Consider the following 26,977-nt stretch of genomic DNA (forward strand, 5'->3'; position numbering starts at 1 on the left):
ACACTGGTGTAAATGACACTGGTGCCAATGGAATTATTCCTGTTTCACACCAGTATAAAAGAGACCAAGTTCTGAAAGATGGGACATATTCAACATCTTCACAAAATTATATTAGGGCAGAAGGGTATCTCCATCTATCAAAAGGGATCTCTAACTGCTCTTTCATCTTCAATGTCTCAAACGGGAATATAATCATCCACCAGCAGGACACAACAACCCCCAGGGTGAAATCTACAATGCATTTAGCATGGAGAAAAGGCAAAGGCAGCACAACACGGCCCCTTAGGAATGGGCCCAAGGAATACAGTGTCCAGCTGAAATTAGTGTTACTATTTGCCTCGTGGAAATGGTTGGGAAGCCCAGCCAAATTGAGGGCTCCAGCCTAGTGGCACAGCTGCAGTGAGGGCAGTCTCTGTTCCCCAGCACTCGCAGCCCCAGTGACAAACAGCAATCAGACCGCGGGCCAGCAAGAAGTGGAGCCAGGCAGAACTAAAATATCCCTGTTGGAGTGCGGTCCCATGAGGACAGTGTTATGTCTTACCAGAAACAAAGAGAAGAGCACATTTCCAGTCTCAAAGACTTCTCTGTCCCATTAAGGAAAGCTTCAGACTACAATTAGAAAAAAAACAAGAAAAAGAGACATAGCCACAGCATGCCAGTTTGCATCCAAATGCAGCCTAGAAAAAGCAGTTCTGCTCCCAGGAGAAGGCTGCTAGCACCCTCAGACTGGTGGCTCCAGCCATCTCGCTCAGGAGGGTGGGAATGTGACCCTGGAGAGAGACCATCCCTCCCCCAAACCCAGAGCCACTGGGTAAATATTGACTCAGAGAGACGAGTGGCTGAATCACTCCTTCCTATCCTAACGAGGTGTTTCCCTCTGCCCAGCGAGTGAACAAGCCCACCCTGCACAGCCCAAAATATCAGACAGGAATTGCTGCCCATGGTGATCAAAGGACGTGGGCTCGGAGAGACAGAGCACCTCTGTTTCGGCAGGACTGATGTGTTTGTTTGCCCTCAGAGTGTCCAAATGCCTCCTCCATCAAGTTGTTCAGGAGGACACATGGTGGGAAGGATGGATAAGTGGAGGGATGAGGAACTTGGAGCCCCCTAGTGTAGTTCTTCTGTTCTTATCACATGCAACACCTTTGAAATTCTCTGACTGCAGTTCCATAGCTGCTGATGGTGTGGTTTTTTACACCAGTTAATGGTACAGCAAGGGCCTGTGTTCCTGAAATCTCTGCCCCAAGATGCACTGAAGTAACAGTGAATTTGTAGAAAGGGGTAGGAAAAAGTCCAACTGTCTTGGTTGTCCATCTGTTTCCAGCTCAGGATTCAGCCTGGGTTGGATGATTTGGATCATAACTGTAAATCTCTTTATAATCTAAGAGTACTAAAATAAAGCCCAGGAAAGACCTGGAAGACAAATGGTGGTGACCACTGACTGGAGCTGTGAGTGGGTGTCGTGAACTTTTGGGTGGCTCCTAGCTTGTGTAATCCAACTGGATACAAGGGAAGGCTGAGTTCATTGTCGCAAGCACAGGTCTGGATTTCATTTCATGTCTGCTACAGATTTCCTAACTGGGTCACCATGCTAGCCTGGAACACAGGCATTATATGTTCCTCCTCCACTGAGATGTCACAGAGCTCAAGATTTGATGGTTTAAAAACTGGTTGAAGGTCTCCCAGAAAAAGGATGCGTAAGAAAAAGCATATGCTATGGATCTCTTTATATACGCTACGTTACCAAAAATATTGTATTTATGTATTTCAAAACTGGGCACTGGGCTACATTTTCATTCCCCAGTACAAAGGCAAATACATTCCAAACAAAGCAATGTTGTTTCAACAAAGCAAGGGTTGAAATCTCTCCAGGGCTTCATTCTGTCTCATTTAGATCGGGCATAAGATCTTAAAGCAGAGTTTAGTGGTCGGCCGATCACGCTCCTCTGGGAAATGACAGAGTGTAATTCAAAAGGGGTAGTGAAGTACAGCATTGTCTTGGTCTGCAGGACTGTTCTTCAATAAAACCAGCGTCTCACCCGGCTTACAGGAGAACATTTTGTTCCAAAGGAGCTGTGGCTCTTCAATAAACAAAAGAATTCACCTCCGGCTAGACTTGGGTGTAAAATGAAAATGTTATTGGAGACAAAATGTCTTTGTGAAGACAGCATTTCCATGATGCCTGCCACGATTGCCTGGGCATATTGAGCAGTTGAAGTGAAAAAGGATAAAAGGTACATCTCCAAGGCATTGACTCCATGGGTGTTTGAAACTTCTTTCAGGCTTGGGAAGTGGTTTCAGTCCAGGCTGGGAGCTCTGAGGGAGGGGATAAGCAGCCTGGGTCCTGTCTGGCCATGGGCTGGCACTCACCCTTTTTGTAGTAAGGACTCAGATTTGATCACAAGTGAGTTGAATCTTTCAGGGCTTTCCTGAAAGCCTTTCCTTGGAGTAAACAAGTTCTCCCACATCTGACACAAGAGACTGGGAAGCATCCCAGAGTATCTAAACACAAAAAACCATGAGATATTCCTCCTCCAGTCTGAAGCTCCTGGTATACTCGGGAAAGTTCACAAACAGCAAAGGAGTCATAGGGTCATTCAGGGAAATAATTCATGTCCTGACTGGCATAGCTCAGGTGCTCAGATATGGCTGTCTCCCATCTAGATTAACTCTGAACAGATATGGTCTCTGTGGTTCCTTGGTGCATGAAGATGATAAAAATCACCTCGGGCTGTGCAGTTTCAGGGGATTTTTGTTACAAGATTATTTTCCTAAAAATGGCACCATGCCTCTGGGGATCAAACATACTTGGAAATATATGAAAATTTAATCAATTACATGAGTTAGTTCCGACTTTTCTTGCATACTTATGGCAAGATCATTCCATTGTCATCCTCAGATCACGGAGGGGCTCTTTATTGTACAGTCAAGGTGTCCACTTTTAGCTTGACAAGCAGGTTTTGGCCTTCAAACTCTTAGGCAGAACAACAGCCAAGCTCATCTGGCAGACAGTCTTTTGTGGTGTGTCTAATCATGGCCTCCTACTCAGCCTTTATTTCACCCAAAAGTTGCTCACTGAGGAGAACAAACATCCTTGTTCTGCTCTGGGGATGGGACAGGGGACTTTCTACACTCTTTCTCACTGTCTCTTCCATTTAAGTAATGAGTTTACACAGCTTGAAAGATGGTACAAGATAAAGGACTGTTAGACCACTGCTCTGCTATGAAGCCTTGTGCTGGGGCAGTTGTATACGAGGAAAATACAGAGTTCCTGTGTTTCAGTGGGGACCACAGCTGTGCCAAGCCTTTGAGAGAGACAAACCATCCAAAAGCAGAGTGTGGAAGAGGTTCAAGCCTGGACTGTTTCATTAATCAGCCCAAGAAAAGCCATATGATGTCTGCAAAGGAGGCCTGTCCACTGCTGGCTGGACATTGTCCTTGCTGGACTCTCTGTAGCAACCTGAAATCTCATTGACTCATGTGAACCAAATTTCCAGACTTGACTCACTGGCTACTAAAACCATAAGATTGCATGGTGTGTCTCAAATTTTTCCTGGGGAAAAAAACAGCAGGAAAATATATCTTTGGTTAATTAACATTTGAGTCTGCTTTAAAGCCTTCAGAGAATATATGTTAAGAAATTAAACTAATCTCAAACCAGCAAAGAAAAATAAACCTAAAATATCTGGACCATCAAGATTTGTTTCTGTAAATGTTCCTGGTTGCCTCATCCTGAGATGCTGAAGTATGTTCAGGGAAGGACAACAGAGCTGGTGAGGGGTCTGGAGCACAAGTCTGATGAAGAACAGCTGAGGGAGCTGGGGGTCTGAGCCAGGAGAAAAGGAGGCTCTGTGGGGCCTTCTCATTCTTTGCAACTGTCTGAAATAGGTGTAGCCAAATGAGGATTGACCTCTTCTTCCAGGTAACAAGGAACAACATTAGAGGAAATGGCCTCAAGTTGTGCTAGGGGAGGTTTACATTGGATATTATGAAAAATTTCTTCACTGAAAGGGTTGTCCAGCATTGGAACATTGCCCAGGGAAGTAGTGGAATCATCATCACTGGAAGCGTTCAAAAAAATGTTTAGATGTGGCACTTGGAGACATGGTTTAGGGATGGACCAGACACTCTTAGGTTCATGGTTGGACTTGATGATCTTGGAGATCTTTTCTAACCTTAATCATTCTATGATCCTTTGGTTTAAAGGTAAAAGATAGACATCTTGACTACTCTCTTTTGTATCTCTTAGGACCTGCTGAATGTTGTGGGATCATGGGTTTATTCTAGGGCCATGTGTGGCAGGAGGGGAATTGAGAAAAGTCCAGAGAGTAGGAACACAGGTAGTTTTAGAGAAAATGCTCTTGGCATTATCATTATCAAAAATTCCCTCATAAATGGAAAAATTTCCCCACATGGTGCAAAACTAAACTGAGAAACCCATTGCTGTAGGAGTTAATTGCCAAAACCTTGCCAAAGGATGAGAAAATAAAAGGGAAAAAAGAAACAGGAAAAAGAAAAATAACAAAAAAAATTATGTGCTGTTTACAATGCCAATAAGACCATAATAGGGGCATTTAGAAAGACAATAGTACTTATTAGGAAAAGAAAACAAGAGTCTCAGAAGAATTACCCATGTTGGAAAAGCTGTCTGTTTCAAAACAGGAAAAACCCTTTGGTGTAGCTAATGGCCAGATCCAGATAGGTAATTACACACAAGCTCTTTCAGCTGCAGTCCATGCAGTTGCAGCTCATTTTGAGCCTGATCTTAAATCAAATCTGTTGGCCTCCATCGAAAGTGATTGTTGATAGTGCAAACATCTGTCCTGGGCCAAAACCCTGGTTCGTTAATGGAACATCAGGAAAATTTCCTACAATGGACTAAGGTATAGCTTAGTCCATTTTTTTGATATTTCCTTGGAGGAAATTTTTTGATTGAAGATTTTTTTGATATTTCCTTGGAGGCAGCATTGACTGACCATTGATAAAGGCAAAATACAAGGCAGTCTGAACAAAATGGTCTGAACAATTATACCACTTTCTTCTTCTTCCTGTTTCTTTTGGCTCTCCAGAAGCAGTTGTCAGTCCTATTTTAGTTTCAGAGGACCTAAAAAGTCTCCCAAGCCACTTGCCGTCCTTACTAAGTTGCTGGGAAGGGAGTATATGTGGGTGGAGGAGATGTTCTTGTGTGGCCACAGGAGGGCTGGGCTGGCAGTCTCCTTACACACAACAGATTTTTCTGCTGTGCCTTTTTTCTGTACTGCAAAGGGGAAGGAAAGAATCTTTCCTCAGTTTAAGAAGTTGTGTTAAGAGAAGCTTAGAGCAAAGGAGCCATCATTGACAATGATGGGGAAGATGAGAGTGGCCTTTGCTCCTGGCTCCTTGATGGACTTCTGTCGAGGCATTTAATTTTTTGTGTGCTTTGGTCTGGCCCCAAAAAGTGCAGCCAGTGTGGGACTCGTCTGTGCAGTGCTTTGAGCACAGCAGGACAAATGTGTTAGGCAATGAGCACTGTCATGAGGAATTGCCTGCTGCCCAACAATATTACCTCTCCAACGTGCCTACCTCCTCTTTTCCCATTCCCTCCCCACGCTGAGATGTCAGGGCACCCTCAGGGACTCTTCTGTTTTCAGAAATCACAGGAGTAGCAGAGCACTTCAAAAAGTCTGGCTCTGTCCCTTAGGTGTCAAAGAAGGACCTCAGGTTCCTGGAAAATCTGGTCCCAAATGAGTGTAAAAACACACATTTTGTCAGGAAGTGAATAAAATCTCACTGAAATTAAGCCAGGGACAAAGATGAAAAAGCAGATGGCCCATGACAAACTGTGAGAACGAATTTGTTCGCATGACATGGGAATAAGTATGTACTCATAACAGACTATTACTCAAGAAATTTTGAAAGAGCACAACTCCACAGGAGTCATAATGGGATTAGTCACATAAAGCTCAGTCCGGCTAAGCCTGGTGTACTGTACCTGAAAGAAGAGGAACAGACCCCAAAACAGACCACAGTTGAAACAAAAAAAAAAATAAAATAAAAGCAAGTTACAAAGAGATGCACAAGCTTATGAAGTCAGAAAAATTTTTAAATGAGTTAAAATATGTAGAGTAGGTCTTGGATTGTTATTAGGCTGTTTAAAAAGCAAGAGGCCAGAGGAAGGAGCCTTCCTGAAATGACTCAACCAGTTTGACAGCATAGAGTTGGGGTGTTTTTGGTGAAATGCCATGGACCCTGGAAGAGACTTTGCCATGTGCTCCATTACAGCATTGTTCTCGCAAACTACAATTATTTGCAATTATTTGCAAAATCCCTTTAAAAATAAGCCACAAACCAGAGGAATAGGGTTGATTTGGAATACTCTGATCTATTTTTTTGTTCAAATCAGTATTTTGCACAAAACTCCTGGCTTGAACAAACATATTTAAATACATAAAACCACTCCTATCATTAAAGGAAGCAGCATCGTGATATATAAAATATTTTGTGATTTTTCTACCTATAAAGAGAGGAGTGGGTTCCTAGGACAGGTTTGTGATTTGCTTTATCTAAAAAATAATTAGCAATAAGCTTGCCTAAATGCTTTTATGAATTTTCTATGCATTTCTAAGCTGCTAACCGAAAAGCAAGTATTCAGAGCTAGTTTAGATTGATTCATTAAATAATTAGTTAAAGGCTAGACTAGAACGAAAATAATATCTAGAGCACAATTCTGTTTCTGAAATCACATGTATGCAAATACCAATCCTGGAGTGCCCACACTGATGCTTCTCTTCAGACCTACACCACGTCATGTCCCGTGGCCTCTTCACCCAAGCTGGTGACTTAATCCCTTCTAAACCTGCTTGAAACCCTTCTAAACTTGACTTAGCCTGGCAGCGGGAAGCAATTCCACTCCATCTGAATCACACCTGAGCAGCGCAGGAGGGTTGGCTTCAGATGCAGGTCCCAGAGATGGATTTTGTCCGTGCAAAAGCAGCACCGCCCTCAGTGACGCACATGCTGCTCTTGGGCTCTCATTTACCACAAGCTGTTGGGACTGGAGTTTCACTTCTCACCAGAAAGCGGAGGCAGGCGTATATTTAGACTTTCTTGGGAAGCAGCTGTGAAGCACAGGGGGAGCACACACGCACTCAGTCCCGCAGGCACACACAGACACCGACAGCTTTAGAGCAGCTGCATCAACCTGAGCAGAAAGGACACAGCACAGAGGCCTCCTGCAGGTCACTGTCTCTCCAAAGAGACTTATTTCAGCATCTCAATATCCTTATCATTGAATCACAGGATCACAGGATCATAGAACAGTTTGGGATGGAAGGAATGTTAAAGATTTTCTCATTCCAGCCTCTCTACTCGTTGCAGGGACACCTTCCACCAGACCAGGTTGCTCAAAGCTACATCCAATCTGGCTTTGAACACTTCCAGGGAAGGCAAATTTTCTCTGAGCAACCTGTTCCAGTGCCTCACCACCTTCTGAGAAAAACTTTCTTCTAATGCTGTCTGAATCTCTCTTCTTTTAGTTTAAAATCTTTCCCTCTTTTCCTATCACTATCTTCCCTCTTTAAAAGTTGTTGTCCCTCACTTTTTCAAGCTCCCTTGAAGCACTGGTTATTTAAATAGATGAAGTACTGACACTATTGAAATAGATTGCTTTTTCAGTCCTGACTCACTTGAAAGATTATCACCTTCTCAATCACAAGTTCATTCCTTGAAGCACTCTAGGGGCTTCAGGTTCTACTCTCCTGTATCTTAAACTTTGTCTCTATGGTTTGTGCTTTCCATGGGAACACAGAAGCAGCATTACCCATCTGCTATTGAGATTTGATAGGAAATTGATGGTGCCAAGAGGATAGAGCCAAGCTCTAGCCTGTGGTGCCCAGCCATTGGACAAGTGGCAGAGGGCAGAAGCTCAGGAAGAGGGCCCAGGAAGTTCCACCTGACCATGAGGAAGAACTTCTTTCCTGGGCAGTGACCAAGCACTGGAACAGTCTGTCCAGAAATCATGGAGAGTCTACCTCACTGGGGATATACCGGTAATATCAGGGTACAATCCCGTGCCCTGTGCTCTGGGATGGCCCTGCTTGAGCAGGGGGCATGTACAAAAATGACCCTCTGTGGTCCCTTCCAGCCTGATCCAGTCTGTGATTCTGTGAAATTACTCGTTACATCTACCTGTAAAGTGGGAAATCCAGCTCCCACAACCTCACCCATTTAGAAGATACTCAGCCCTTCTAAGGTAGTGGATTTACCAGAAGTTGTGGGAGGGCAGGGACATTTCAGAGCATGATCCTTCACCCCACTTTGGGACTGGATGTCTTGGAGTGGCTTTGCCCCAGAGGTGCTTCTTTCTTGACTGGAGCCAAGACGACTGCCTCATGCTAGATGCCAGCTAAAGGGCTGATGTTAGATGAGCTGAATCTGTGGAAAGTCATGCTCCTGCTTTTCCCTCAAGGTTTCTTCTTCACAGACCTTTCCCTTGTTAGTTGACAATAGACTGAGAAATCAGAGTTTGCAGCAATTTAGCTGCAAGGCAGATAAAATCAGTAGTCAAACAAAAGCAGCTTAGATAGCCAAGGCCGACTCTAAAGTGAAGTACATTATCTTCTCATACAGCTGAATTCATTTAAAATAACTTTAGTTGGCCATTTTCACAGAGCAGATCATTAATCTTTTGGTGACATTCATCATCATGAGCAGCACAAATATTAGGAAATCCCCACCTGGAGGTGCTCCTCTGGTCCCTCTCATTACAGTCTCATGAGTTTTGGACACCCTGAGATCCTCTTGGAGGTGGCAGAGCAGAAATGTTTCCTCCTGCTTGCAAATAGGTAAAACAAGGATGTGCAATGGCTTTCCCTTTGAGAGAGCCATAGTAGATCAGGAGGATATGGAATGTTTTTAAGCTAGGCAGTCATTTTTATGCACAGGTACATGGCACTCTTTTGCAATGTAGGCATTTTCAGATAATGACATCCACATCCAATTTAGTTATCCAACATTATTCCCTGCAAAGTGATGAAGATAAATCTCTCATTCTAGCAATAAGGAGGTGATGCTCGACCTATTTAATCCACTGAATGCAAAGAAAGGCTTGGGAATTAAATAAAATGTAGACATCTATGCTGTAAGTTGTGACTGTGTATAGACAGACAAGCCAAAGGTGACTTGATGGAATGGCATGAAGCTGTGTCAGGGGAGGTTTATGTTGGATATTAGGAGAGGTTTCTTCACCCAGAGGGTGGCCGGGCACTGGAACAGGCTCCCCAGGGAAGTGGTCATGGCACCAAGCCTGGTAAAGCTGAAGAAAAACTACAACACACTCTCAGAGACATGTTGTGATTTTTGGGGTGGACCTGTTCAGGATTTGGACTCCATGAGCCTTGTAGGTCCCTTCCAACTCTGGATATTCTGCGATTCTATGACTGGAATCCCATCTCAGTAAAACAGTCCTCCTGAAGGATGAGGCAAAGCTGCCTGTGCTCTCAATATAAAAGAAGTGACTCTTGAAATTGCTCAGAGAGATAAACCTTATGTGTCTAGGCCTTCATTTAGGGGGCTTTCCCTTGATACACAGCATGGAAAGTGCGGGAACTTCCAAGGAATTTCTTCACCAAGCACTTTTAGTTCAGTTGTTTAGATGAAGCTGATCCCAACCCTGGATTCACTCCCCCAGCTGATGATTTAAATTTTCTTCTAAGCCACAAGCTTGCCTTGAACAGTCAGTGTCTGCATGTGGGGGTAGGCTGCAGCATCCATCCAGCTTCTGTGGACTGGGTGTACTGGGGGATGCTGAATGACCAGGAGCAGGTGGCTGATATCCTTAGGGAAGGTAACTGTACCTGTCTGAGCATTCTGTGTTCAACATCTCTCCTCTCTGCAGGCATCCATCCAACCCCACTTAGCTCCAGCTCTGTCTAGATGTGGATTGAACATCACCAGCAGTGACAGTGCACCTGGATGCTCCAGTTTAAGACTCTTTTTTTGTAAGGGCTGTACAAAAAAAGTGGAAATGACCAGGCACTAAAATTGTGATGAGTTGCAATGAGAGGGAAAAAAAAAAACCAGCATTAGAGAGGAAGGAAATAAATCATCCTGTTGTATCTGATACACAACAGTAGTTGCTTGCTCCATGTTTCATCCTATTCAGAACTCCCATATAACTGGACTCTCTCAAATGCACTCCTGCAATTTTGACCTTGGAGAAAAAAAATTGTTGACACTGCTTTGGGCAGGGTTTGTGACTGGGCACTCTGCAGAGGTCCCTCCCAGGCTCAGTGGTGCTGTGGTTCTGCAGTCTTTGGATGCTGAGCAGCTGAGTCAGACTCATCCCAGCCATCAGTCACTCTGTGTTCTCTGATCTGAGCATTGCAGCAGCTCCCACATGTCCTGGATACACAAGGATACACATGCAGGTGTCCAGATACCCATGTGGAATTTCTTAGATGGAAGTGTGGGAGCCTGATCAAGCTGAGCAAGTTGTGTTTAAAGGCTACATGGCATAAATAAATCTTAAAAGGGGATTAGGGGAATCGCAAAACTGTGGCTTCTGATAGGAAAACCACACTGCTTGGAAAGGTTTCAGCCAAATGGAAGAGCCTTTGGTGTCCAGATTTTTGCCTCTATTTTTGTCTGTATAAGTTGCTACTCTTCGTATATTAACTCGAGTATCTCTCTTACTATTTAAGAATCAATTGTGACAGTTATTTCCACAGATTATAAACCAGATTACATTAAGGTTTGTCAAACTTCCTCTGCTCTCTAATGTATGGAAAAACATTACACTTAATTTGATTTGCTTGGGCAGTGTGGACAGGGATTAGCCACACTATATATGGACCATAAACACTGTTCTGGTTAACACCACAGTGCAGCCAAACCTGAAACTTTCATCTCAGTCCTTGCAAATGTCGGTGGTTTGGATGGAAAAGGAACCTGTAGTTGAGCTGTGCTTTATTTTTGTTTTTGTCTTGAGAAACCCAAGGCAAATCAAGAGCATTTTGGACACTTTGGAAGCCCAAAATGCAGCATGCTCAGCCCACCTCCAGTGGACAGGGGTCGAGTGCCTGTGTAGGCAGGGACCTTGTATTGGGAAGAAAGCCAATACACAAAGGAAGGAAACCATTTCAAGGAACCTGCAGTAACTCTCCATAAAAATCTCAGGAACATAAAGGGAAACTCAATTTTGTGTCATAATCCCCTCCAAGCAACATGTGTGTCTGGTTAAGAACAACATAGTAGTCCCATGTGGGACAAAGATGGACTTTTTCTGCCTGCATGTCCAGCTGGTTTGGTATTAGGAATGACAGGGAAAAGCCTTTGCTTTTGAGTCAGAATTTCAGTTTGCTATCTGGAATACCAAAGCAGCCAGCAATGAAAATGTATTCTCACATCAGATTTTTTAGATGCCAGAAATAATAATAGCATAGTGTTAACACCTCAGTACTTGGCTTTCTCTAGGTTGTTTTAACCTAGATAAATTTATTAATTTATGTCTTTTTTATCCACAGCAGTGCCTTAAAATTTGCACTTAATTGCAGCAAAAGTAGTTTTAAAATACATCTGTTTTACACTGACCACTCCTGTAGCATCTCACCACCTCTTGCATAATGTGTTCCCAATGCTAAAATAAAGACATACAGTGTGACATTGTAATTCCACCTATCCAAATCTTTGAGGCTGTTGAAAAGGTAAAATTTCCTATTATATTTCTGGCTTTCAGAATGATTGTAGAAATAGGATCATCCTTACCATATGGTATTTAGCAACTGGGCACAGTGGGTAGAGCACCTTGGACAGTCATGTAGCTCTCCAAGCCTCTTTATATCATCCAGAGGCTGCTCTTTCTTCCTATGCTGTATCTAAGGGACTCAATCCAAGTTTCTAATGACCTTAATGGACATCAGATGAGGTTCAGTGAACTACTTACAAGAGGGCACAAATGTCAGTCAGGGATGCACAGTGTCAACAATTTCTTTCTGTCTCTTCTTTCTGATTTCCATATCTGAAGTTGCTGAGGGGATCTAGGCAGGGATATACATCAAACTTTGATTGTGTGAACTCAGCCATGTCTCCACACATTATAAAAAAATTGAAGGGTCTAAGCCACTAAGTAGCCCTTACTGTGTCTAGTGTTTAACTGTCTGTTCAAACCAAAATGCTGAAAACTGGGACCCTCTGTAAAGCAGCAATTTAGCTCAAGCAGAAGCTGTCCAGCCCTCCCATATACACAGGACATCTGAGTCACTTAGGGCATTACCATGGTTCCATGGCTGGCCAGGAAAACAAGTAGGTAATTCACCAGCTAATTCATAGCTACGAGATGTCAACCAGAAAAATGTTCAGGCCTGTCCACAGATTTAATGAAGAATGAGAGTGGAAAGATAATTTAGTTTTATAATATTTAGTTCATGCTAACCTACAATAGGCTCTTGTCTTAGATTACACCTGTTCTTTTCTAATGGGCCTACAGAGAGTATCACTGCCAGCTGGTGAAATTTCCCCTTTTCTCAAGGAAGGCTTGGTCCCATTGAGGGCACAGCAGACAGCAGTCTGTATGTAAGGGTATGTGTGAATGAAGGCTCATGGTGTATCTTCCTTGCAGATTCAGATCCTTGCACTCCTGATGCTCCACCTGCTGCCACTTCACCACCAACTTCTGAAGAGCCTGGACCTTTCACAGCTCCAGCATCACCCTCCTGTTCCTCTGACACCGGCACTGCATCATTTTCACCACCGTTACCCGTGTGTGTTGCAGCCCTACATCCAAAACCACCTCCTATTTCACCATCCACTTCTGCTGCCACTGTTCACTCTGGACTTCCTTCTCTCCCTGCACCGCCTGCCTCTACTCCATCCCTGCACTCTGGGATTTATCTGCCCGTTGTCCCACCCAGTGGTGCCACCCACCTCATCAACTGGCTGCCCTTCCTCGCCTCAGCCACGCTTGCCACCATCCAAGGCAAGGAGGAAGACCAGCCACCCATAAGCACAGGCTCCCTGGAAGGCATGAAGCCCTGCAGCAGCCCAGCCCCACACCCTTCCCAAGAGGAGAATCCCCAGGCAGCAGCTCTGGGAAGCAGCGCTCCGGGGGCTGCGTCCCCACCACCAGCGGTGCCCGCGGGCTCCGAGGCGTCTGCGAACGTCAGTGACATCCTGGCGGAGCTGCGGACCATGAACAGCCACCTCTCCACCATTGCCCGAGCCCTCACCCAGCTGGCATCGTCCCTGGCACCCCAGCAGGATGCTGGTGGCACCCCACCTCCTTAGTGCCAGGTTTCACAGGGAGTGGTGCTGCCCAGAGGAAAGGGACCCTCCCCAAATCTGCCCACACCACTGGAGCAAGCTCGCTGCAGTCGCAGACGCCGACCACGTCTCCCCAGTGGGTTTTTCTGTCAGTTTGTTTGTTTGCCCCTTGTAAATGGCTGCATATATTAAAAAATAGTTTTGTGGTCTTGTTAATAAAATTGTTTATGTTTCTGGCGTTCCTTTTGGATGCGCTCACTCCCCTCCTCTCACCCATTAACCACACGAGCACTGGTAGGAGCCGGTGAGGTCTCACACACTGAAAATGCTGGGAATCTGAAGTGGTGAGAAGTTACCCACGAGAAAATGCTCAAGGCGGTCACAAAACCACTCTGGGCAATGTGGGGGGACACAGAAAGGAAAGGACACAATGAAACTGAAAAATTTCCATGTTTATCCTCATCCATGTTGAATGGCACAGCTCTGTTGAAGTTGGAGCCCTTCCCAGTGCACTAAATCTCAGGGGTAATTGTAACTACCAGCACAGGTACAAGCCATGATAAATTATTCAGAATATAAAGCAGGGTAGTTGTCTAAGCAGCAGTGGGGCTGAACAGCTACCAGACAACCTCATCCACCTCCTGCCCTCCAAGAGAGAGAAAAGTGAAGGTGCTTAGCTCAAGTCAATCTGTCTTATTTGCCAGTGGTGCCCAGGGTTCTTCAAGGGCATAAACAGACCAAGCTAATTTACACCAATCAGCAGGCACATGTGGATAAATCCTACATTTCACAATCTTTCGCTATTGCCAGGGTGCAGCAGCTTGCCTAAAAGTGGCATTGGAGGTGTGAAACCTTGAACAATCCTCTTGGTGGATGGAGAAAAACCTCCTGGACGTGAATCCAGGATTTGCTCTTCCCAAATGTCTGACTTGTAGAGCAGCTGGTGGAGGGCAGGATTGGACGGGTGGAGGCACCAGAGCTGGAGATGAAGACTGGGATGTGCTTGGAGCTCTGGAAGAGCCCCTGGAAAGAGAACTAAAAGCTCTTACAGAGCTGATTTGTGCATCTCAGCTGAAGTCTGCCCATAGTACAAACAACCAGACCAGGTTGTCCCTGTCCACAGTGTCCCTGATCTTTAAGGTCCCTTCCAACCCAAATCATTCTATGATTTTATGAACCAGCAGTCCAAATATCTTTTCCCAAATGTGGGCCAAGCTTAGTTCTGGTGGCTGCTGAGCCAGGCTGTGCTGCTGCTCTGCCTTTCATCCCAGTGGATTAAAACAAAACACATGCTCATGGCAAAGAGAAGAAAGTAAAGGTCTCTGTGAAGCTGTGTATGATCTTGCCATAATTTAGCTACTCAGCCCTCAGATATCAGGATCTGAGGCCATCTCTAGGAAAATCCCAGACAGACAGATCACTAGATAAGATTAAAGAGGAAGTATTCTGTCTATTTGCAAATATTTCTGTTACAGATGAGTCTAAGCCACAAAGATTGAATCAATACACAAACTTCCCCAAAGCTCAGGTGTATTTGAATTTGAGGTTTTGGTTACTGCATATGTATTTATATATAAACCTATCCATATTTTTTGAGTCTATGCCTGAAAGACAAAGGAATTGTCCTGCTCAATCATGGGTTTTTTCTAGTCTGATCAGACATTTTTTTTCCTCTGCTGTGTTTAGCAAAAAGGTGAAAAAAACCCCAATCATTTCATAGATTCCCTACACTACCTTTTAAGTTTGTGTTTAAATATGTGTTTTAACTAAAGAATATAAAAGGAGTATCTTTAAAACATTCTGGTTTTTGATTTGTCCATTGCAGTTTCCTTTGACTAAAAAAGCAAAAATAGAGGAAGTTTATCACTTTTCCTCCTTTCGTTATGAAATATAGGACAGGAAAGAAAGGGGAGAGCTCCAAGATTAAAAAATAAAAGGAATCATTTTCATTTTTACCATCTTTCCCTCTTTCATCTTAGCATAAGTAGTAAATAAATAGCATATTCCCCCACTGTTGATAGTTTTGCTTGATTGATCCTGTTGTTTTCCAGCAGTAACCTTTCATGGCCTAATGTTGATGAAAAGGTCACTGGAGTTTTTTAGATCCATGCAAGGCATACAGCTATAAATTCAGAAAGCATTACTGGTAAAGCAGCTGCTGATGCTTTACAAACCAAGGTTACAGCTGACTTTATTTAGGTGTCTAAGGGATTCGGGAACAGTTTCCATGCCATGAAAATTCACAAAAAGCCTGGAAAAGTTGCCTATATTCAGCTGCGAAGGCAGTGTTCTTCATTCTCAAAGATGCTGAGTGTAATCCATCTGGCAGGGAGGGAAAAGTGCCATTCCTGAGCCACTTCCTAAAGGAATGAGATTTCTGTGATGTCACAGCCAAAGATATTAGATGCTGAACACCTTTGCTGTGTAGGCTCCAAGCTGTCTGGTCCTGCAGCATCCTGACAACAGAGCAGGACCAGAGCCTGTAGCCAGAAGAAGCAGCTTTTGGATTGACTTGGTAACCACTGCTGGCCCTCACAGGGCACAGCAACTGGCTGTGGGGCCAGTGAGTGGGGCGCACAGAGGCTGTCTGTGGGCAGGGGCAGCCCCTGCACCCTGAGCCAGCATGAGCCCAGCCAGGGCTCTTCTAATGCTGCAGGTCCCCATCTGCAGAGCCTTCTGCAGGGTTTGTGCCCGGCCCATGTGAGTTAAAACACAGCTCAGGTACATCTGGGCAGCCCCACCATGGCCACAAAGGGCTTCTCTGCCATGCTAGAAGGGGTCCTACCCACATGCAGCAAAGTGCATTTTTCTCTACTCAGTGCTTTGTCTACTTGTGTCTTTTGGGAATTACTCCCTCAACTTCATTAAACCACTTCAACACTGCTAGAAGCAAGTGCTTGTTCTGACTGCATCACCTTGCTGGCAAAAGTTGACTCTGTCTCAGGGTTTGTTTGCTCTTCTTGGCTTTCATCTGTCCCCATCCAGCTTAGTGCTTCCAGCCTCACTGCTGTTCTGTGTGTGCTCAGCAGTTTTACCGGCACTGCTGAGCTGCTGCTCCACATGTGCTATGCTGCCAGTCAAAAGCTAGAGTGCCGCTTACCACAAAAAAGTCTCCTAAAGCCCCTAAAAGTGGCAGCAGAATGGCTGAAGAAAGACTGAAACCCCAGGAGAGCTGGCACTGTGTCCCCACAGTTCCCCAGCACCTGTGGAAATGACAATGTGACGGATCCACACTACCCATGGCAAAGAGTTCAAGAGACTTTCTTCCTAAATTATTCATTTTGATTCAGCTCAGAGTGTGAGGCTGAAAGTTACAGTGCCTTGGTGAGTGTTCAAAGTCCTGTTAGAAATATCTCATCATCTCACACTCCAGAGGCTGTTAAAATATTAAAAATCCCCTGCTGGCCTTTTGTCTCTTGTGACATCTTCAGTTGTTTCTTCTTCTTCCTCTTCCACAGCCTTGTTATTTTCCAAGGCAGGAATTTTTGGGGAAAGATGTACTTTAAAATTGGCAGATGCTGCTTTGCTTTTCTACTAAAACACCCTTAAACACTCTGGATGAGAAAATGTAAAGGCTGGAGGCCAGGTTGTTAGAGTCAGCATGTGATCAACACAACCCCTTGTGGCCTCCCTATCAAAATCCCAAACACACTGATCTCATCTTTCACAGTTTGTTTCTGAACAAATATTGAAGGTGGGTTTTAAGTCACCACACCTGAATCACCTAAACCTTGGGTTTGTAGTTCCTCTACAGCCATGGGCTTTCATCTCAGCCTAAAAAAGGTATTTTAAATAGGTAGGAAGGCATTTGACTTCTGGCAATGCCCATGGCTCTCCCCAGACTATAGATGACTCCTGTAAGCCAGATGCTTGACTTCTAGGTGGCTGGAAGTAAATGAAATAAATCCTCTGTTAGTAATTGCAGTTCATTTTAAACCGGTGAAACATTAATATATCACATTTATTTGAATCACAATAGCAGTGTGAGGAACAGGAAGAGGGGAAATGGGAACTCAGGAGAATAGGACTGACAGTAAAACTGGAAAGCCCCCCAAAGTATCCAGCTCCAGCCCTATGCCAGGAGTTATCCTGTGCCAGGAGAGCACCCAGAGGAACATCCAGGTCATTCCATTCTCCCAGAGAATTAACTCCTCAGGATGTGGAACAGAAAGCTAAACAACTTCATGGGGTTTGAGTGATGTACTCAGTGTCTGCTGCTCCAGCAGGAACTATTTAAGGAGGCAGCAGGCTGTACAATATTGTATTAGACTGCAACTCAAGAAGGTGGGAGAAATCACAGGTTTACCCAGGAGAAATAGGAAGCCGAGTGGTTTTTCACTTTGTTTTCTCTAGCACACATTGTTCTTCCAATATTTGTACACACATTCACTGTAACGACATTCAAATCTTCCAGTAAAAATAATTTATAAAGAATCATTGCTGGGGAGTGCATTCCTTCCCATTAGCCCAGCTGCAAGCTGGCAGCTCAGAGCCTGGGAATGAGCTCCCTCCTCCAGACAAGAGGGTTTTCCATCTGAGCTCTGTCTGGGAAGCACAAAGCAGGTACCCCCTGCCAGATGCCCCTGTGGACACCCATCTCTGCCCACAAAGCCACAGGGACTGTGCCTGCAGCTTCCTCCCAGACCTTCCACTACAGCATTTTGCAGAGTTCTTTGGGTTTCTCTTCAGTGTTTCAGTGAACAACTAACCAGAACACCTGTGCCAGGGATTGGCTGCACCCATAACCACAAGGCTTTATCCTGAGCCACAGCTGCCAGCCTGGTGAGAGATCCTCTTTGGGTCCGTGGGGCAGAGGATGCTGCACCATCAGTGTGGGCAAGGATATCCTGTGGCCCTGGCTGTCCCTGTCCTGGGCTGTGTGTGCAGTGCTTGTGCTGGTCATGGCTGTGCTTGGGAGGGGGCAACTGAGTCACCCAGCCAGGGACCAAAGCCACACCATCTATACTCATCCCACTGCTCCCACTGTGAGCCTCTGCTCACATCACCCAGGGATGCAACAGAAATGCAGGGTCTGCCCAGCCCCAGCTGGCTCTGGAGCCCACTGTGCCAGGGGAGAACCTAGGCAGGCAGCACTGCTCCCATTATTGTTATTTGTTGTATTTTTAGTTGTTTTGTGACTAGGTTGATAAATCATAGCTGGAGGGTTGAGAGTCAGTTAGTAATTAATTGATTGTCTAGGGAGGGTAGTAAGAGGTAGTAAGAGTAAGAGGGAATATTACTGAGATGAGAATTAGTGGGATTCCTAGGAAGGATGGGCTTGAAAATTGGTCGAAGAAGTTTAAGTTCATGGTCAGGTTCAGGGGGTAGTGATTGGAGCGATGGGTGGTTTGATAGAGGGGGGATTTATTCATATGAATGACAGAAGCTGAATAAAGCTGGACCCAAGGGCTTTCCCAGCCATGGCTGCCCTGGGAGAGTGCATTCCTTCCCATTACCCCAGCTGCAAGCTGGCAGCTCATTTTGAATGCTAAAAGGCAGCAAATTTTGTACTTGGTCAGGTGTTTCTGGTCATCTTCCACATGGAATTTTTCTTCCTCTTGACAGACACTGAAACCCTGCTCTTGGCTTAGCCAGAGTTAGGCTGTAGGACATGAAGCAATTAGTACTGGTATTTAGGGAAATAAAGGTGACATACTCTGGGCTTTCAAGATGTCACAGAAACACAGAATGATTTGGCTTGGAAAGGACCTTAAAGATCACCCAGTTCCAATTCCCTGTCATGGGCACTGACACCTTTCATGAGATCAAGTTGCTCAGAGCCCCATCCAGCCTGGCATGAAGAGATGAGACTGTTCTTTCTCCTGGGCATGCCAGGACTGCAGCACTGAGCAAAGGAGTCCATCTGCTCCTCTATAACACTGATTGCTCTCTGTAACCCCCATTTTACACCAAACCTTTACATTTTCAGAGCAAGGAGCAGGTTTTTGTTCCACCATCATGCAAAACTTAGTGTGGAAAGGGATTTTAAACACTGTAACAGCGCAAGGTAATTATTAATAACAAGTGATATATGAAACCGAAATCTTCCTCTCAACAAAGAGGAATTCAGTTATGTAGAAGTTGAAGACAGAAGTGCACCACAACCCCTTGCCAGGTTCTGCTGCAGACTCTCTAAAATAAGACAGCATGAAACAGTAACTTCTCACTACTGCTTTTTCTTGTGGAAGTGGTTCCCAGACAATTGCTGTACATTGTATAATGTCAACATCTGATTTGGTCCACATCGTTCCCATCTACCACTCAGTCTAGTTTCCCATTTATCTTGAACTTTGGCTGAAATCTCATTTTATTCAGAGACAGGTCTTACTGAAACAGCCCTCTGGAAGAGCTTGCTACTTATAACTGTAATTCAAAACATATTTTCAACAGAAAATTGTGGATTTCCACCAGCTGAAGCCCTTGGTGATTCATGGTGATGGTAACAAATTGTATTTGTCACAAAACAAAAATAAGAGGGTCCTGAAAAAGTATGAAAAATGCCAAAGACTGTTTCTATTTCTAAATATTTATTTTATTAAAGATATCAAGCCATGCCAGTAGTTCAAGAAATAAATGAAGCATTTTGCTTCCTCTGCATTGCTATTCTACCCATTTCCTCAAATTTTTGGACAGTATTTATTTTGGGTCGATAGAAAATGGCATTTCTTCTCCCTGTCAGCAGAATCAAAACATCAGATGCACATGTGGCTCTGCTAGGAGAGTACAGTGGATTCTTAGCTTAACTTGGCTATCTGTGAGTGGAAATCCAAACCCCACAGTTTCTTCCAGATTCTTCAAAACAGTGAAAGTGTTGGTGACACCAGCCTGGTGTCCCACAGTCCGTGTCACCAGTGAGGTGGTAAATGGTTCTATTCCAGCCTTGACTGGGAAGGGAGCTCACAGGTCTTTGGGTGATACAAATTTCCATTGGGCTTTGAGCTTGAGTTGACCAACCAGGGCAGATTGATCTGTTCCAGGTGGGACCTGGCTCCATGTGTTTTAGTAAATGTTGGTAGACATTGGACTTTTCAAGCCATGCCAACAGACATGTGATTAAAGCTTCCAGGGGCCTATTCATTTCTTCTGCATAAAACAAGGCAATTTGCACATTTAATGTTAATTCTGTATGGACTATCACTCTTGGGAGGTAAGGATGTCATTATTTTTTAAACACACAGGGCTTTACTCCATCAGACTCATTTGTTCCCTCTGATGGAAGAAAAGGGCCTGAGGTGGAGAGAAGTTAAGAGCTGACTAGGAGGTTTTAACTGAAGTAGTGGGATGAACGTGAGCCAAGGAAAATTTAGGCTGCACATCAGGAAAATTTTCCTAACAACGAGGTCTATAACTGCGTGGAATGGCACCCCCAGGGAAAAGGGGGAAGCTGACTAGACAAAGCAATGAAGAACACATTGTAGGGGGCAACCTTTAAACAGTTGGGGAATGGACCAAGTGACCTAAGTGCATTTTCCATCTCTCATTTCTCTGACTCAATCACTGCTAGGATATGGTGTAGAGTATATGACTCCTGTTCTCTGCCACATCAGTGCTCTTGGGAACCCTTCCCACAGAGCCAATCCTCAGGATGCAAAGGGCAGCAGAGCTCTGACCTCCAGGCTGTTTCACTGAGGTCTGCCAGGCATAGGCTGCTCTTGCTGGGACCTTTGGCTACCCCAGGGACTACAGGGAGCATGGACTCAGGTCATTTTTGACTGGACTTTTCCATTCCTCAACTTCAGTTTTCTTTGTCTTTTTCCTCCCTGATTTCTTCCTCTTATATGACAAAGTTTTTTGTGCTCAGAAATCACTAAATTGCTTCAGAGACAAGCTCAAGCTACCCAGGAACCTGACACAGAGGAGGATCTTCTGAACACCTGGTGATGCCCATGTGGCAGCTGTCCCAGTAGCAGACACCCAGAACCAAACCAGGAGACTATAGAACAAAAAGCTGAACTTCAGATGACAAACCAGCTTACAGTGAACTCTCAGGTCCTCATTTTCCCAATTGAATTGGACTGGATGAGCCAAGGAATAGTTGAATGCTATGAAAGGGTTTACTTTGGTCAAAGCAAAAGTGACTCCTAGTAATGAGGAAGAATTATTATTCTTATCCTTGAATCCTGTATGTTTAAATATCAGTGGTCTGGTGGAGTTCTTCTAAGTTTTTGTATAAATCTTCTTAAAAAATAAAGTTGATTCACTGGCAGCCATAAATTTATGCAGGAAGGGCCGGTTTCATTACAAGGTCACCCAGTGTCAAGGTGTTCTCATTCCAAATGCCATCTTTTGCCATTTTAGAAAATGAAATATCATAAGGGTGTTTTGGTTTGGGCTGGTTTGGTCTGTTTTGGTTTAAAAGCAGGCTGTCTTTTCAAATTTTAACTAATTAGAGTAAATCAAAAAGAACTCTTGCCATAATTCAGGGAGCTGATGCTTTTTTCCTCTCAGAAGAATGGTTTAATATGCCCAAACTACAGTGAGCTTTGTGTCTGAGTATTTTTATCTCCTGAAAAAGTTCAAAATATCAACATTTCCATAGAAGAGAAAAATACCTCCCTGTTTGGCTTATTTATTGTTTGAGCAGGAATTGGTTGAAAATATAGGCAAGATAATGAAAGGCCTTTTTTCTGTGACTGCTGGAAAACCTGTATTTACTCTTAGTTTAAATATGGCCCTGAAAACACATGTTTTGAAAAAATAATAGTCCTGTTATAAGACAAATTCAGTGTACCATGAATGAGGCTAGAGGAGCTGCGTAACTTTCTGACACAGACTTCATTTGTGCAAGCTGGATTTAGTTTTTCTTTTCGTCAGCCTCAGCAGTTTTTATCTCTGCAGCCTCAGTTCACATCTATTTCCTCTCTGTGCGAGGTGTGTGTGTGAATGCAGGGATGTCTAACAATGAAAGAGCAGCTTCAGGCAAGAGAAGAGCAAACCAGCTCTGTATTCACTGAGAGCTGACTGCAAACCATGAAAATAGATATGAAAATGTAAAGAAGAAATGGTTGAAAAAAGCTTCTAAGCAAAGTGATTACTTATGCATGTTAAAAAAAAAAAAAAAAAAAGCCAGTGGAGACATTAGAAGTAATGATTTTAGAAAATGCACTGGGACAAGACAGGACAAATATCACTTACAGGGGAAAAGTCCTGCCCATGTCAGTAACACCTCTATCAACACCACTTTCGTTTTACCAGTTCCTGTCTAGCCGGGAACTAATTTCTTTACAGTTACTGAAGCAGAGTAACCACAAATCAAACAGTAGGAAAATGATAACCTGCTGAACTCCGCAGAGGCCTCTCAGCTGGGTTTGGTGACATCTGAACTCTGCTTAGACAGTTGTGAAATGTCTAATGTGGGGCAGTCAATCAGGCTTTGCCCCTGAACTTGTCATTTTGTCAGGCAAAGTGGGAATAAAAAAAAATAAAACCCACAAATATTTAGAAAAGTCAAAACTGCTAAAAATTATTTATGAGCAAATGTTGGATAGTTCTTGGAAGGTGACACTAGAATCCTTTAATATACTATGGGAGTATAAAGCATGAGGGGGAGTATAAGTGCAGGGAGACACCCTGTTTTCAAGAGTTTTTCAAAGTTATGTTCCATTGGCTCAGGCTGCACCTCACTGAAATGAAACTTAACAGACCAATAAATACAGCACTGCTGAGCAAAAAGAAGAAGAAATTGTACTAAACTCTGATTATGCTGACATCAGCTGGCCTATAAATTATCGCCCAATAAAAACTATAAAGATGTGAACAAAAATATCCCAGATATGCATTCTGGAAAGAAAAAACCGTTTGGGTATAGTCCAGCACAATAATTGATGTATATTTTTTTTTTATTGAGTCATATATAGATATATGTGTGTATGTATATATATATATATATATATATATACATATTGTATTGTGTTCATGTAAATATCTATTTTGTCAGCTTCATCTTCAGGCATTTTTTACACTCACTCTTCTCCTGCAGGGAACAGAGAATCTTAACACAGACAGGTTGCTCAGAGCCCTCTCCAACCCAACCTTCAGTGTTTCCAGGGACTGTCCCCCTCTCTGGACAGCCTGTTCGGTATTTCACAACCCTTCTAATAAAAAATTTCTTTCTTATATCTAATTTGGATCTTCCCTCTTCTATTGTACAATCATTACCCCTTGTATTGCTACTGCCCCCATCTTTCTTTAAAGCCCCCTTAAAGTATTGAAAAGCCATTCATGGAATAAAAGAGCAGGAGAAAAGAACACATTTCAATATGATCTCCTCATAAGAGATCTCAACAAGGGTCTGAAGGATATATTTTTATTTTTCCATTGTGTTGTGATACATGTAGTCCTGGTACAATGTAGAAGCCTCTTGAATAGACAGGAATATCTGGATATCTGTGAGCACCTTGCCCAGAGAGATGGTGGATGTCTTGTGCCTCGAAACATTCAAGGTCAGAGTGGACGAGATTTTGAGGAACATGGTCTTGCTGAAGATATTTACAAAGGCCTGTCATGACACTACAAGGAGTAATGGCTCTAAACTTAAAGAGGGACAATTTAGAATAGATTTAAGAGGAAATTCTTTACTGTGATAGAAGTTAGACACTGGAATAAGTTTCCCAGAGAAGCTCTGGCTGCCCCATCCATAGAAGTGTCCAAGGCCAGGTTGGACAGCACTTGGAGCAACCTGGGATAGTGGAAGGTGTCCCTGCCCATGGCAGGGTTGTAGAACAAGATGATCTTTAAGGACCTTTCCAATCCAAACCATCCTGTGATTCTGTGGTGTTCACAGTGTAGCCTGCTAGATTTATGTAGCTAAACTTGATTTTGTCAGTGATCTGCTAAGTCTAGAAAGCATCAGTTCCCAAAATTAACTGTAAAATAAGATGAAAAATCATAATGAGAGGAAAACAGCTCATGAGGACTCAGATTACTATCTGTGTGTGCAAGATGCTATCTGTACCTCTGAACCTCTCCTGCCATCAGTTGAGGTGATGGCTGGGAGCAGCACCAGCTCAGATGGAGAGTGTGCCACCCACTGAGGCACTGGTGCTGCTTCCTGTTGGCACAGCCCTCCTGGCAGGAGCTGTTCTTCTGCTGAACCTCCCTCCTTATTCTTACAAACAGAAAGCAGAACTGATATGAGTCCCCTCAATGACCACCTGCTAAATTCTTCTCCTGTGGTCTTGAGCCAGATGCCACCTGCTAATAATGAATATGAAGATAGAGGTCTTCAGGATATTGCTCAGAATCAGACACTCTTTCTTCAGGATTAATTTCCTAAGGAAAGCAATAAATATCAAAAGTATGAGTGCCCACTTATCAGGAGTCCCAAAATTCTGAAATTTATTGCCTTCACAGATGCATAAGCACTGCAGTTACTCACCTCTAATGAAATAAAATCCATTTCAAAGAAACAAACCATGTAGTAAATATTTTTTTTTTGTTTGAACATGAGTCAAATAACTTTCAAATTCATCTTTATCAATGTGTATTCAGGCACATTTTCTGTCTTATATAAGACCCTCCCAAACTCAGAAGACTAAGTATATCTAAGTATGTCCAGTGGAAGACTGGCTTCCATCTCCAGTGTCACTCTAACTCCTTTCTTCATATCCTGATTTATTTGCTGAAGCAATGACTGAAAACATGAAATTGTGACAGCCTGCACACTTGGAGAAGACAGCTGGCATAGAATCAGTAGCTGGCAGTTTGCATTTGTCCATCATTCTCATAGCTGTAACTTCTAACCAGACAAAGAAAACACTCACCTCCTGCATACTGCCACAGCCCATGCAATGTGGGTCTGTTGAGCTGAAGTGCCCCCACATCTCTGGGACTTATAAGTGAACCTGGAATTTTTGTAGAAATAGTAATCTGAGGGAAAGCAAGAAGAAAAGTCGCTTTCATCTTTTATACTCATCAAGTCTGGGACAGCTTCCAAATCAATGAGTACATGCACTCAGTTTTGTCTTGGTTTTTGAGTTACTACCATGAAATAACCAACTGAGACCCATAGATTTTAACAAACCAGTGCAAAAAACAATGTGGCCTTTGAAATCGCTTTTGAATCTGTCTATGGGTTAAACACTCAGAGTTTTTGCCTTTGACAATGCGTAAGCAAAGACTCCTTAGCCTCTGAGGAATGACATTTTATTAATGTGTATGCTTGTGTATGGTAGCATGTGCATGAATATATGAATAAAAGTATAGACAACTATATAAAGACATAAGTTTATGGAATTAAAAACAGTAGCCTCAGTGTTGTATCTCTGAACAGGTAACATATGTCAGTGTTTAGTTCATGTGTTCCATTTGAGGGCATATTTATCCACCAAAAGCACTCCTTGCTTTACACTCTTACTTCCTGCACATTATTTCAGGCAATCATAATTCCATAGGCATTTATTTTGACTTGTTTTGTAAGTGGTAGATGAAAGAAAGGAATCAGGATATAATAGCAGGCCAAACCCTGATGTCTTTACTTAGATTCTACTCAGATAAAACTGCTCAGGACTTCTACCTGCAGAAAGACCACAGGAATTAGCCCTACAAATGGCTTCCCCCCTTCCAAGAGGTAAATATATATCTTTGTTCTTTTATCTGTTTGTTGCCAGGGTGACAGGCTTATGCAGTTTGAGAGTACAACAGTAAGGCCTTAGGGTGTCACTTTGGGATAAACACACGCTTGGTTTTCTGTTTAGCTTCATTATTTTATTTTTAGTTTTATTCATAACAATGTGCTACTGAAAAATGCCTATTGTCAGCTTCAGGTGTGTTTGCCAACATTAAAAAGTATAATCACAATAAAAGAAAAGCCAGGAGCTATTCCACCTCCCACATGCCAAAATTAACAAACCATAGCAAAAATTAAAATTCACACTATTTTACTTCCCTCCCTCCCTTCCTTCTTCTCTCTATTCTCTACTCCCTCTTTCCCACAAACTACCAGAATTTCTTTCCAAATTCCTGGATAAATGGATAACATGCAGCATGGATGTTCAGTTGATGCTGCAAAACCATCATTTTGGACCTGTTTTCATACCATTGACAGCGTGTCCAAGGCAGATTCCCTTTTTCATATTAAGAATTCTCTTTTTCATACTAGTGAAGTGGATAACTATACAGAAGACTTTTACATACCTTCTGTATAGACATCTGATAGAGCAAAACCCAAGATTTCCCTTTTCCATGGACCTTGGAGACATGGAAATCTGTAATTATCTCTACAGCCTATAGTGCCTTGAGTTTTTAGTTGTTTTTCTAATTCAGGCCTGTATTTGAGGCAGGGATTTTCTTTGAAAAAAATAATATTCAAATGTTGTTTTTCCAGTGAAGTTCCATCACAAGTCTCAAAAGCTAATCTCATGTCACATATGATTCTCTATTGAAATTCTATTTCACTGTCGAAGGGTGGAGACCAGATCCAGGGACAAAAAGCCAAGGCAACCTGCAAGATTTCTACCATATCTTGAACTAGTGAGTACGCTTTCTATTCTTACTTACAATTTTCTTTTTTAAATCCAAACTCTGAGTCTGTTTGTTGTGTTGCATCATGGTTATCTCATGTTTAGATGTTCCTCTGTGATTTCCAGACCTTATGTGGAAGCAATGCCTGCTAAGACAGATCCATCCATGTTTTATGATGTTTATATTCTTTGGGTAGGATTGGATTGGTTTAAATCCCAGCCACAGTAAGATTTAGATATCTAAATTCCAATTTCAGACCAAGCTAGCTTCCTATCTGTTT

The 26,977-nt window shown here is 43.2% G+C and overlaps 1 protein-coding gene across 4 annotated transcripts in view; it reads left to right on the forward strand.

Annotated features, from left to right (window-relative positions):
• The window catches only part of RUNX2 (RUNX family transcription factor 2), a 159,294-nt gene extending 144,425 nt beyond the window's left edge, over positions 1 to 14,869 (forward strand). For all 4 annotated transcript variants that reach the window (XM_074536518.1, XM_074536519.1, XM_074536520.1 and 1 more), the window contains one exon: positions 12,596 to 14,869. In XM_074536518.1, the coding sequence (XP_074392619.1) occupies positions 12,596 to 13,260 (665 nt within the window). In that variant the 3' untranslated portion in view covers positions 13,261 to 14,869. The remainder of the gene's footprint in view (positions 1 to 12,595) is intronic.
• The last annotated feature ends 12,108 nt before the right edge of the window (positions 14,870 to 26,977 follow it).

This window comes from Zonotrichia albicollis, chromosome 3 (assembly GCF_047830755.1).
Source record: "Zonotrichia albicollis isolate bZonAlb1 chromosome 3, bZonAlb1.hap1, whole genome shotgun sequence".
Lineage (NCBI taxonomy): Eukaryota > Metazoa > Chordata > Aves > Passeriformes > Passerellidae > Zonotrichia > Zonotrichia albicollis.